The 13,279-nt window shown below is 46.9% G+C and overlaps 1 protein-coding gene across 1 annotated transcript in view; it reads right to left on the reverse strand.

Annotated features, from left to right (window-relative positions):
* The window catches only part of arhgef40 (Rho guanine nucleotide exchange factor (GEF) 40), a gene marked incomplete at its 5' end in the record, with an annotated part of 150,210 nt that overhangs the window by 115,607 nt on the left and 21,324 nt on the right, over positions 1-13,279 (reverse strand). Inside the window, 2 exon segments of the mRNA XM_084327787.1 lie at positions 2,124-3,366; positions 3,568-3,853. Of these exon segments, the coding sequence (XP_084183913.1) occupies positions 2,124-3,366; positions 3,568-3,853 (1,529 nt within the window).

A 13,279-nucleotide genomic window follows, 5' to 3' on the forward strand; every position in this document is an offset into this window, starting at 1 on the left:
CAACACGCTGGAAAGACCAATAAGCAAAATATGCCTACTGGTGCCCGCCTTAGAATAGGGAAATAACTGAAGATGGACAATTAAGACATCCTGTCTATCTCAAATAGAATATGAAGACTTTACTTTGTCTGGCTCTTTTGAATTTTTGTTTATTGTTATTAAAGATGCCCATAACAATAGGGGCCGGTATGTTAGAGCCAGTATTTTGATTTTCATAAGAAAGCCACTTAATTGTGACGTCTGTAGTCAACGCACTACAAAGGACTACAAATCCCACAGCGCCTTGCGCAAAAGCCGCATTGAAGGCAACCTGTTGAGAGACGCGGTCGGGAAACAGTTTTTAACCGTTTCATATCGTTTCATACTTTTTCCTACCTTTTCATAACGTACCTTTTCGTATTATACGTACATACAACTTGTACAAATACCCTTTAAGTTATAAAGTTATATAAGCATTACCAAGAAAGAAAGAATACCTAAGTTGTTTGTTATTTACTTTGAGTTTTGCATATTTTCTTTTGAATATTGTAAAGGCCTATTTTCTTTGTTGCATGTGCAAATGTTTGGTACTTTATTTTGAGCAAACACATCGCAACATCATCGAAACCATCGGAGGCCAATCAACACTTCGAACTGTGAGTAATCTAAGGAAAGAAACAAGTTAGAACTGTCTGTTTAAAGCGTCTATTGGCTTGATGGAAAGACTGATAGATTGATTGATTGACAATGGAAGGAAGCCACGACATGTTCCGATACCATTTTTCCCTTTCCGATCCGATTCCGATACCTAAGCTTTGGGTATCGGCCGATACCGATATTTATCCGATACCAGTGCATAAAAAAAAAAAAAAAAATTATATAAATACTTTTTTTTTTTTTTTTTTTTTTTTTACAGATACTGTTATACTGTTTTTAGTAATAACTGGAAAGTAATGGTATTTATTCAACAACAGGTGATTGTATAGATTTGTATTAGTATCATTAATCAATGAGTATGGGCTGCAGCACTGCAGATATACCCTACTCCAATGATCCACACGGACATTAAACGGTGTTGCACTCGCTACTCCGTGGCTCTGCAGATATACCCTATTCAGTCTGTAAGCTAGTGGCAGATAGAACGTTCATGTTGTGATTTTTGATGCAAAATAAATATTCAACATTCTCTTTTGAAACTCCGCCTCAGACTCTTTGGCACTTGCTGTACTTTGCTTGCAGGTCTGCAGCCATTATTGCTGGATTATAAATAGCACCAACTTTAGACACGGTAACGTTATCAAGCTAAGCTAACTGACCTAGCTCGTCTTCCCGCATTGACATTTGATAACGTTAGTAATAGTCAGCTAACGCTAGTCAGTAGCTACTTAACTTAAATACAATTCACCGTGGGTGCATTATTGTTGATAGACGGTCACGGACAGTGTTAGGTCCTGGAGAAAGGACAGGCGATCATCTGGTGATTTGATGTAACGTTAAAGCGGATGTTGTTCCAACTAGCTATCTTTCCAGCTAATGCTATCATAACACCAGCAAAACACATCCCGTCCGAGCTCCCCGTCACACCGCACTGTCGGGGACAATGGAATTTAAGAAAGTGTATCTGCTGTTAAAATGACACAGCATCACACTTTAAAACATGTTCATTTTATAATCCTCACTCTCCGCAGGACTCGGCAGGAGATAAATTACATCATGGGATCGGAGGCTAGAATTTACGTGTACTCGCCGATACCGATACCAGCATTTTAGGCAGTATCGGCGGCATTTCCGATACTGGTATCGGTATCGGAACAACTCTAGTCAGGACCATTAAAATGACACAACGCAGAGGAATTGGATGGAGAGCCACAACAGACGAAGACGTGATACTGGCCAGATTGATCAGGATCTAACAGTTGGTGCCGTGACCCGGATTATTGCTTGCTTTGAAGTTGCTTGAAAGGAAGAGACTGTGTGCAGTGCCGAGTTGCCTTCCACAGGTCTGACATGTCAGGCAATAGCATGCATAATGTATTCTGTTACATATCTGCCGGCAATTAAATACCGCTTTTAACATTGACAAAACAATGTGAGGCAGGAGGGTAGTGTTTTGCATATGAGAAGGTCTGTGAGATCCACTGTACCTTGGTGCTCTGAATCCTGCCGTCTTAACTTCTTTTACTCTGGGACAAACGCTGTCCTCTGTCTTATCTTCTTCCCTCTCATCTGCTGTGCTCGTCTTTGGGGCTGAAGATCCAGAAAGGTTTGTCGAGTCGCCCGTCTCCCCTTTCGAAGTCTTACCAGACGACTGAGATTCATTCGTTTTAGTTCCACCGACCGATGGGCTGGTAGGGTTCACTCCACGACCCACAGTGCCGGCCAATAGCCCCTCAGTTTTTTTTCCGAATTCGGGTGCGTCTGATGTGGGCGTTGTGGCATCACTGTCTCCACTCAGTGGTTTGTCTGTATCCTCGAACACAGAGTCCGAGTGCGATCCGGCATCTGATTGGCCCTCTATAACGTGCGTTTTGTGAGTGGCCAAGTCATGGGCATCGTTTTTTACCAAACTGTCATCACTCCCGGAGTTCTTACTTCCATGGCTGTCCCTGCATGGCTTTGTGGGGCAATTACCTTCCCTCTCCCTGCCCACGCCAGGCCTTCTCTCCTTGGAGGGACCCTCAAAATAAAGGCCCTGGCTTCCCAGGCCCTCTGGTTCTCTGCCGGTTTTATCTCCGTCATCAGAGTCCTGGAGAGAGGAGGACCGCCTCCCTCTGCCCAGGTCAATGACTCTTGGCAGGGGCCGAGAGGGTAAATCTCCCCTGGGAGTCACTGCATCTCTCTTGCCACCCAGAACCCCTCGGTAGCCAGTTGCCCCGTCCAGCCTCCCAAACCCCCAGCTTCTTCCTTTACGGAGCTTAATGGCTTTACTCCTTCTGCACAGTGGCAAGGTCTTGGTCTTACAAATCCTGTGCATCTCCAGGTACCTCTGCCTGGGGTCAGCCCCTCCGTCGGGGCCCCCTCTGGGCTCTAGGAGCTCCACGTAGTCCCCGTCCAGCTGGGGGTGCCTCGCTGTCCGCCCGAGCCCGTCTTCGCTGCGCCTTCGCCGGGGAAGAGCGGGTTCTGAGTCCACCCCATCCAGAGGAAGATCATCGTCCTCCTCTTCATCCCAGGACCAGGAGTCCAGCTCTCCAGAGGAGGAGCCGCCCCAGCCGCCCAAGCTGCCCCCCCCCTCGCTGGGCAGGTGGCCGGTCACGGGGTCCTGGTGGGACATCAGGCCCACCTCCTCAGTGGGATCGTGGACAAATTTAGGGTAGACAACCTCCTTCCACGGGAGCCGGACCACCCCGTCACAGGTGCTGACCAGGCAAGTGTCCAGACCCCCTCCGACTGCATGAGGAGAGAGAGAAGCGGCCGTGAGGAAAGGAGAACAAAAATAAATAAATACTTTAAACACTTTTAACTATTTTAAAATGTCAATTCCATTTCGTACCATTCCGTATCCTCTTAAATGAATCCCTCCATCCACTCGTTTGAACCTGTTCTCTCCATCTCTTACCCTCCCTCGTTGCCACGCAATTCCTCCCTCACCTTCTCTCTTGTGGCCGCGCTCCTTGTTGACGCAGTGCAGCCACTCGGTGGTGAACACCAGGGGGTGCTGCGACTCGGGCACCAGGATCTCCTGGACGGTGCGCCCCCCGGGGGCCAGGCACTTGAGGGCCAGCCGGGGACAGCGGGTGGAGAAGGGCACCACCTGCAGGTAGAAGTCGGAACCGCGCAGGAGCCTCCAGTCCAGCGTGGAGAGCTGGACGACCACCTTCTCCTCCAGACACAGGGGCCAGCCGGAGTGGACGAAAAGGCAGCCCAGATACTGGGACTGAGGGGGGGGGGGGGGGGGGGAGGAGAGAGAGAGAGAGGGTAGGTGGAAAAGGAGGTGGAGAAGAGAAGATAGAGGAAGGGACAAGAGAAAACGGGGGTAAGAGAAGGGCAGGAAAGAACGATTATAGGGTGTACAGAGGATATAGTTATAGGTAACAGATGGATAGCAACACTAACCAGACTGACTAATGGCCATAGAGCAGAGCGCTCAGCCAAAGAGTCAAACGAAGAGCAACTTATACATCAAGTCATTCTAATGAATTTCTACAAGTAAGGAAACACTAGTCCAGAGTGTAACAACGAGGAATTGAAAATTATAAGAGCGGATCGAGAGAGAGAGAGAGAGAGAGAGAGAGAGAGAGAGAAAGAAAGAGAGAGTGAGAGAGAGAGAGAGAGAGAGAGAGAGAGAGAGCGCAAGACAGAGAGACAGAGCGAAAGAGAGACAGAGAGAGAGAGACATGTGGGAAGACAGTCAAACGCATGACTCATGGGCAGCTGTTACAGAATTTTTCCCAGTCCCAGCTACAGTAGAGGACAGAGGGTAGAAGGTAGAGCTGAGTCAAAGTCACTCAAGATCGAGACGGCTAGCAGCTACCGTTCCCACATTCAGAGCCGGCTAGCAGCTACCGTTCCCACATTCCTCTGTTGTCCAGCGGTGGCAGCAAACCCAGACCGACGCGCCGCCGCCGCGAGAGCAACCCAAGCGCTTACTGTGACCGTGTCAATCGGTTAACATGTCACCTACACGAGTCGAGTCATAGAGGACTACAGGACTTGATCTCTGAAGTGCGTTATCACACCCGGGTCTCTTTGCATACAATAAAAGAATAAGAGCTTCAAGAGGGAAGAGGGAATCAGTACAATCATACACTGCACGCACGCACACACACACACACACACACACACACAGATACAAGGACAATGCAACTGTGCACGCACGCACAGATACAAGGACAACACAACTGTGCCTGAGCATGTGAATATAATAGCGGTACCAACCTCAGATCAATCCTACGCGAGATCTATATCCTATATCCTTCCTCCCGCTGTGTCCCGTAGTCAAGAGGACGAAGATTCCAGCCAGGGACTTTCTCAGCTGTTCTCCGTCTCACACTAGGCCATCCAATGACACAAGGCCTCTCCCTCTCCCCCCTCTCCTCTTCCCCCTGTGCCCTCCAAGCTCACGGGACGTGATCAAATTATATTCCTGGCTGGGCCTCTTCTTCATCGCCCCTCATTTTCTCTCTCTCTCTCTCTCTCTCTCTCTCTCTCTCTCTCTCTCTCTCTCTCTCTCTCTCTCTCTTTCCTCATCGGTTCTTTCAGGGGGTTGTGAGTTCCATCTTCGAAAGGGAAGTGGAGCTACTGACCATCCAGGAGGGTATTAGTCTCACTGTAACACGTGGCTTGTCTCATTAAAAGATTGTGTTTATCCTTGTTTTGAGTCGGTCTCCAAGACTTATTTTACTGCTGGTTTACTACTCCTCCCCCCCCCCCCCCCCCCCCCTCTCTCTCTCTCTCTCTCTCGCTCTCTCTCTCAATGTACCCCAGTGTTTAGTCGTTCACTCCCTCCCCCATTTCTCAATCAGTTCACTATAGTCTGCAACCTTCAACATTCTCTCTGTTTTTGACATGCACACGCACGCACACGCACGCACGCACACACACACACACACACAAAACACAGAGCGAATGAAAGCCATGTTCATTCTCTCCCTCATTCTCCCACACCCACTCCTTCTTTCTTTTTCTCTCTCTCTTCCTCCTCCCCCTCACCCCCTCCTCCTCCCCCTCATCCATCCTCCACTCTCTCTCTTCCTCCTCCTCCTCCTCTCTCTCCCAGTGTACAGCAGTCACACAGTCACATATGGAAAGAATTATTGTCATGACTCACACACCAACTCCCGTCCGAGGCAGCCATGCTCAGCGACAAAGAAAATAGTCTGCTCTCGATGGGTATGTGTGTGTGTGTGTGTGTGTGTGTGTGTGTGTGTGTGTGTGTGCGTGCGTGCGCGTGTGTCTATGAAAATGATAATATGTTTGTTTGTAAGAATCAGCCTGTGAGTGAGCGTCCTGCACTGTGTGTGATGCTCCTTGTTTGTTGACGTGAGAGACGGATGCTGGGATACAAAGTGGAAACGGCCCGTTGCGCTCAAGGTTTGTGTCACGTATCAGGTAGCATATTGTTGAGTGTGTGCTTGTGCAGATATACACACACGTGTTGGAGATACGCTGATGTACCAGTGCCGGTACCGGATATTGGGCCGATACTGGGCTAAAACAAGGTATTGATGAATTAATTAATCAGTTATTGTATTTATATACAGCACAGGGTATCCACAGGTGTCAACAAGTTCAATTTAAGACTTTTGAAGACCTTTTTAATACCACTTAGAGCTAAATGCAATAGCAAGTTCACGACCATCCTAGCAAAAAAAACACATAGCGACACTGAACTGGCGGCTGCACAATTTAAATTATTGCACGCTCCATACAAGCTCTTGCCAGGCGCACCAAGCTCCTGATAGCAGCGCAAAAAAACAACGATTTGAATACAAAAGGATTTCATATTATTTCATCTCCCGACACCCAAAAATGTAATACCTGTGCAAATAAAATTTAAGACTTTTTAATACCCTGCAGATACGCTGTATATATAGCACTTTTCTAGACATTCAAAAGCACCAGCTTTTGAGTGTCTGCCGTACACCGGCACCAGGCACACAGCCGGGCCTACAGGCCACCGCGTCTGAGAGGCTCGGGAGTCAAGGATTTATATCAGCCAATTAAGGAGAGGGGCGATAAGGGGGGCCTTGATGTCAGAGATCTGATTGGACATTAGTCCAAGAACGTCGGGGAACACCCTACTCTTTACGAGAGAGACGCCCTGGGTTCTTTAACGACCACAGTGAGTGGTATTTATTGGGGAGGGTTTTCCCAATGCTAACACCAGACACAAGGAGCCGTGTGTAACAGAACCTATTTTCCTACGCTGAGCAGAAGGAGGGTTGTTGAAGCTATTTCTCTGTCTGTTTTGGATTATGGAGACATAGTTTATAGACATGCTGCTGCTTCCACTCTAAAGCCTCTGGATTTGAATAGAATAGAGTAGAAGTACTTTACAAGTGAAATTCAGCACCAAAGATCGATGAACATTCAGTTAGTAAGAAATCTAAAATAAGAATAGGAATAAGAATATGAATACAAATAAAAAGTCAGCGATATACAGTCTATATATACATTCGAGAATATACAGTCCGGAAATATACAGTCAAATGTACAGTCAAATGTAAATGTCCAGGAAGGTATACCTATAGTAAAATGTAAATGTACAGGAAGATATTCAGGGTTTGGTCTGTGCTCAGTGAGGCAGTGAGGCACAGTGAGGCGTTGTACAGTCTGATGGCTGTTGGTACAAAGGACTGTATATCATTCTGCCCTTAGATTTATCACTAGTTACAGGTATGGTTCCGTCATTGTATCCTGTATGATAAGTTTGGGTGGTCCTCCCTGGTAGAAAGATGTGACTTGCATTGGCATCTGTTTCTGTATGAAGTAATTTTTTTTTTTAGCAACTTTTTCTCCTTATTTTCTATTTTTCTCCCATCCCAATTTCGTATTGCCAATTCTCCCCTCCCCTGTCTTGAACGTTGCTAGACTATGCCTCCCACTGGTCGGCTGAAGTGAGGATAGAAGTCTTACATCACGTGTCCCCTCCGGTACACAAGGAGGCAGCCTGTCGCATCTTTTCACCAGACAGCGCGGACTCTCAGTGGCGAGGAGTAACGTGTGGGAGGCTCACGCTGCCCCCGATACTTCCTGTCTCTGCTGTGCAGGTGTCACCCAACCGACCTGTAGGAGTCGCTGTCCACAACGTCCAATCCCCACCCATCGACTTCCACCCGCTACCTCTGTCAATTGAGATAGTATGACGACTAGCTCAAGCCGCAGGCAATGCGGACACCGGGATTCGAGACCGGAGTCTCTTGCATTGGTGACGAGCGCAATCTCCGCTACGCCACCCAGCCGCTTGTATGAAGTCATTATTGATGATCTTCCACCCTGCTGGACTGGATCTCTGCACTTTCTCGTACTCACTCTGGTGATTGGCTCACGCTTAAGGTCCCAAGAGTTTGCACTGAATTAGGAAAATCTGCTTTTAGCTTCTGCTTCACGTGGAATGCTTTGCAAAGCACTTTAAAATGCAATACTTTAGTATCCATCGTCTGTAGTTGTTTTAATTAATTGAAAGCCGCTTGGCGAATGCCGCCAGAGAGCGACCTCTAAGCAGGGGTGTAAAAAGTACCCAGAAATTATACTTAAGTGAAAGTATGGGTACCGTCTCAAAATCGTACTCAAGTTAAAAGTCAGAGTATCTGGCTAAAAACACACTTGAGTAAAAGTCAAAAAGTTTCTACTTTTAAATGTACTAAAAAGTTAAAGTTAAAACTTTTTTTCTGACTGTCTATTCTTCTGATATTCTTCTTCTGATCTGGTGTTTAATCAAAGATCCCCGCTTTCTAGTCTTGCACAAGGACCAATCAGCATGGGTATGGGCAGGTTCATTTTCCATTGATGGGGATTTTATTGGCTGTTTTTAAATAAAGCGCGGCCGCAGGATTAATAATGTTAACGTTAGTTCGGCCAGAGAAACAAATATACTAATTAAAATAGTTGGACCTGCGAGATTTGTACTTTGTAGGTCTGCATTTTAAATGTAAGGTGTAAAAAGTGCATGACCTTGGTGGGCTCTAGGTCAACTCCTGAAAAGGGGGTCAATGTCAGACTTTGCAATCAAAAGTTAGGGGGCTAATAACCCTTGCCATAATTTCAGTGCGCCCCCTAACTTTTGATTGCAAGGTCTGACATTGACCCCCTTTTCAGGAGTTGACCTAGAGCCCACCAAGGTCATGCATATCAAATTTGGTCAATGTCAGACCTTGCAATACACTGTAAGGCACTGTAAGGCTACTGTCCTGCCTCACTTCCAGTGATGAAGCTAAGCTATGCTAACGGAGCGTCTATTCCCAAAGCTAAAATGCACGCACAGAGACAAAAAAGGTATGTATCTTCTTGTCTAACTCCAGGGAAGATGTTAAATAAGCTAATTTCCCAAAATGTTGGAGTTCCCCTTTAACGGAATAGATCAAAACATAGGTAGAGGGGTCTCACGCCCTTGGGGTGGGCCACTGAGCGCGGTACGAATGTGACCGTCTGGGTGGCGCCCTCTTTTCATGTTTTAGATCGACACGCGTACCTACCCCCTCTCTTGGAGTGGGGATGTCGGTGTGATTAGGGCACGGGACTGAGTCTGGTCACGCTGGTCCAGGTCAGTTAACCCGTTGTCCGCCGGGGACGCAGATCTTCTGTTCTGGTACCCTGAGGGACTTGTGCTTTTTTCGGGGGAAAAAATGCCGGGTCGGCCCGGGTGTCACAGGGTTGGGCGTTATGGAGACCCTTTGTTGGGTACAGGTTGTACCCTGCGTTATCATAAAGGGGCTGGTTTTCCATTATTTTCGCTCCTCTCTTACGCATGGCGAAGAGGGGGCTGTTGGGGTGGTCTTATGGACCTCCTCTGGCATCCCTGTGTGCTTCCCGGGCCGCCGGGCCCGGTCCGAAGTTGTGTTTCGTCGACCCGTAGGCCTGGAATAACCCCTTTTTGAAAACTGAAACACTTGTACTGCGGTATAGCCAGTGTATACCCGCAGGTGTGTTTTGGAGTTTTCTTCTTGAGGGGTTATAGGAACAACCACTGCATGTGGTACCAAGAGGGTGGTTGATTCCCTGGTGTGTTGGAGCGGAGTCAACTCCCGGGTTACCCGGTTGAGTGTGCCCCTGCACGTTCATGACGTCTGCCAATCGTGTCAGCCTTCTCTGCCTCGGCCCCTCTGGGTCGGGGTTTTTTGGTGGAGGCTTTGTCATGGTGCGCAACAATGCCAGCATACGCCCCTTCCGCCGGGGGTGCTGTTTTCAGTTGACCCCTTTGGCGCCTGTCTCGTCCGCAGTGCTCCAGGCTCGAGTCAAATGCCTGCTGCCTGGATTGAGGGATCGACCCCTTCTGGTGGTCGTCTCCCCGGTGCGCTGCCTGCTCCGGCTGTAGTGTAGCCTCTTGAGTGCTTCGAGTTACAGCCATGCTGACTGCCTGAGTGTGCTAGGGTCAGTGTGCCAGGCGGCATGCTAGTGGGGGGAAGGGCCCGCTCTTGGAGGGGCCCTGTCCGAATACGCTGGCGATGTGGGGGGCGGTGTCACTAGTGACCGCCTGGTGAGGTCTTGATGCTGTGGCGTCGTTGACCTCTCCGGGCCCCCTTTTTCCGGGGGATCCAGTCCCTTCAGTGGGTCTGGGTCTTCCTTCGCGCTCCGCTGCTACGGCCTTGCCACGGGGTTGAGTTTGCTCTTGACCCCGTGATTTTAGGGGCGGTAACAAGGTTTGTTCCTTCCGTTCGTTCCCTGGTGGCATGCGGGTTGTGCGTGTGCGTAGTCGTGGGGTCAAGCCACGGTCTGCTCAACCTGTGCGTTGAGTTGCTCGAGTTTCTCTTCGCATGGTCGGATCCGTCTCCCTCCCGTCCTCCAATAGGGAGGGTATCCTCCATTAGGGAGGGTCGGGGGGGCTCGGTCCTCCCCGGTTCTGATGGTTGTGGGGGGCCTCAGTGGGGTACATTTGTCGAGCTTCAAGCTCCCGCTCAGCTCCCGTTGTGCAGATGACGCTGAGCGGAAGCTAGTATGATATAGAACGATAGGTTATGAATATAACCGTAGTTCTATGAATACTAGTGACGCTCAGCGTCTGGACGCCACTGCGGCCTTTGATCTCGCCTTGTGGTGAAAGATTGGGAAGGAGGCGAGTGTGGGGCCACACACCTGCTTATGAAGGTAGCGGATAGGGGTGTGGCCAGACGGATGTTGGTATGTAAAGGTACATTGTGAATTTTTATTCAGTGCACAGCACAAAGTGAGGTTAGTGCAGATGACGCTGAGCGTCACTAGTATTCGTATAGTAACTTAGTATACTGTGGATTTCTCCAGGCCTCTCTCTTGGCAGAGCCAAGGTGTGGCCCAGCAATAGCAACCCCTTCCCCCCTGTCCTCGCTCAACTCCAACCCACACATCAGACCAAACTAGGGCTGTCTATGAATATGAAAATAAAATTTGAATATATATATAAAAACAAATTACATTTTTTTTTTTTTGCAAAATCAACTCTGCCTCTCTTTGTTAACTACAACAAGCAATGCTGTTTGTTATTTAAGATGAGGTCGGACTCGGCACTGACAGATTTGTGTTCATTGTGCTACTTTTATACAGCCTCAAATGACGGCTTACAATATTTCATGAAAGCAAAGTGTTTCGTTTGTCTAAGATTTAAAAAGGTTTAAACTTTACAGCACTGACAAAGTTGAACAAAGTGCTGTACAAGTCCCACAACATTAAAAAAATTTAATAAAAAAAAATGTAATGTCGAAGCTTCGAATTAAAATCGAATCTCGGCCTCGAAGCTTCGAATTCCAAAATTCCAGAATTTTTTTATCATAAATCTATCAATACAGACCGACCGTATTAATTAATGTTGTGTTTCTTTTTCAAATGTAGCCAAGAGTAAAGACCTTAACCCTATCAAAACAGCAGTCAACGTGTATATTTACAGCACTACGTTTGTTTACAGATGTTTTTAAGATTTACCGAAAATAAGAATTTATCGAAAAAATGCTTTTATATAATTAAAATGGATTATAATGTATTACTGTATCTACAAATCCTTCTGTTTAATCATCTTCCCTTTATTCATTTGCTTAGATATCTTGTACCCTTGATCTCAAGAAGGTGATGAATGAGCTCAGTGAGCGGGCTCGGAGGTTGCACAATTGTAACATGGTGTTATTCACCGGCAAAGATGCAAAACAAAAATCATAATTTATATTCTCCTTTGTTTCATCACAATTTACTCAAGTCTAGTAACAGACACAATATTTCTGACACTGGGAATACATACCCCCAGGTCCCTAGATGTTCCTAGATACCTAGAACATGCAAATTGACCTTGTAGAAGTGAGAGCAGAGTTGTGACTAATATGCCAAGAAACGGTAGCTCTTGTGAAGAGTGGCAATATGAAACGCCACTACGAAACAAAACAGTTATTTTAATGCAACCTTTCCTCAAAATTCAGTGCTAAGAACCACAAAAATAAATGGAATGAAATCATCATATCAAGCTGCAAGCAGAATTATTCTTAAGGCCCCGTTTAGACGGAAACGCTAGCAGGTGAATCCGCAAAAATATTTTTTCGGATGTGCCTTTCGTTTATACGGAAACGGCGTTTTTACGGGGTGAAACCGTAAAAAAGTGAGACCACCTTCCAGGGTGGAATTCCTAGAAACGCTAAACCTTTGCGCTCTCATCTAAACTGTCAAACCGCATAAAACGATGACGAAAGGGTTGTCAAGGCTCTCGTCGCGTGTACTGCTTACATCACAGGCATGCGCCAGTAGCCTAGAAGCGTAAATAAAGCATGTTTCAAGTTTCAAGTTCAAGTTTCTTTAATAGTTGTCATACAGAAGTACAGAATACTTTTATACAAAATGCTTCTTACTGTTGCGCTCCAGAGACTGTGCAAGACAAGATAAGTATGAAATAAAATAACATAGTAAAATTAGAAGTAAAAAAAAATGAGGTCACAGTGTTCAGTTTAGACATATGTACAATGTTCGATGCAGAATAGACGTAGTTACCATACAATATACAATACTGTGCAGTGTACTAATATACAATACTATATAGTGCAAGGCAGAAATGGAGAAATGGGACGAGGTGCAATTTAGGTACAATTCACAGTAGGTGTACGAGTTGTAGTGCAAATCCTTTATCAATAAATATAAAGTGTAAGTGTGTTTGTGTGATCTAAAGTGTGGAGAGTGGGTGCTGCAGTGTGTTGTTTGTTTGAGTGAGTGTGTGCGTGTGGGTGTGTGTGCTGTGTGCATTTGATGGTTGTTGCATAGTGATTATTGTTCGTTTAGCAGCCTGATGGCCTGGGGATAGAAGCTTCTTCTGAGTCTTTCTGTGCTCGCCTTAAGACTCCGGTATCGCTTGCCTGACAGTTCAAAGAGGCAGTTGTTCGGGTGGCTCGAGTCCTTAATAATTCTCTTAGCCTTCCCCTTGCACCGCTTGTTGTAAATGTTCTGGAGGGTGGGAAGCCCCCCTCCAATTGTGCGTTCGGCTGAACGTGTCACTCTTTGTAGTCTGCTACGGTCTTGTGCAGTGCTATTCCCAAACCAGGAGGTGATGTTGCCGGTCAGGATGCTCTCTATTGTACATGAGTAGAAGTTCCTAAGGATCTTCTGACTGACTTGGAACTTCCTTAGGCGCCTGAGGAAGTAGAGGCGTTGTCGTGCCTTCTTCACAACACTGTCAATGTGTGTGGTCCATGTCAAGTCC

The sequence above is a fragment of the Notolepis coatsorum genome (genome assembly GCF_963971535.1).
Source record: "Notolepis coatsorum genome assembly, chromosome: 13".
Taxonomy (NCBI): domain Eukaryota; kingdom Metazoa; phylum Chordata; class Actinopteri; order Aulopiformes; family Paralepididae; genus Notolepis; species Notolepis coatsorum.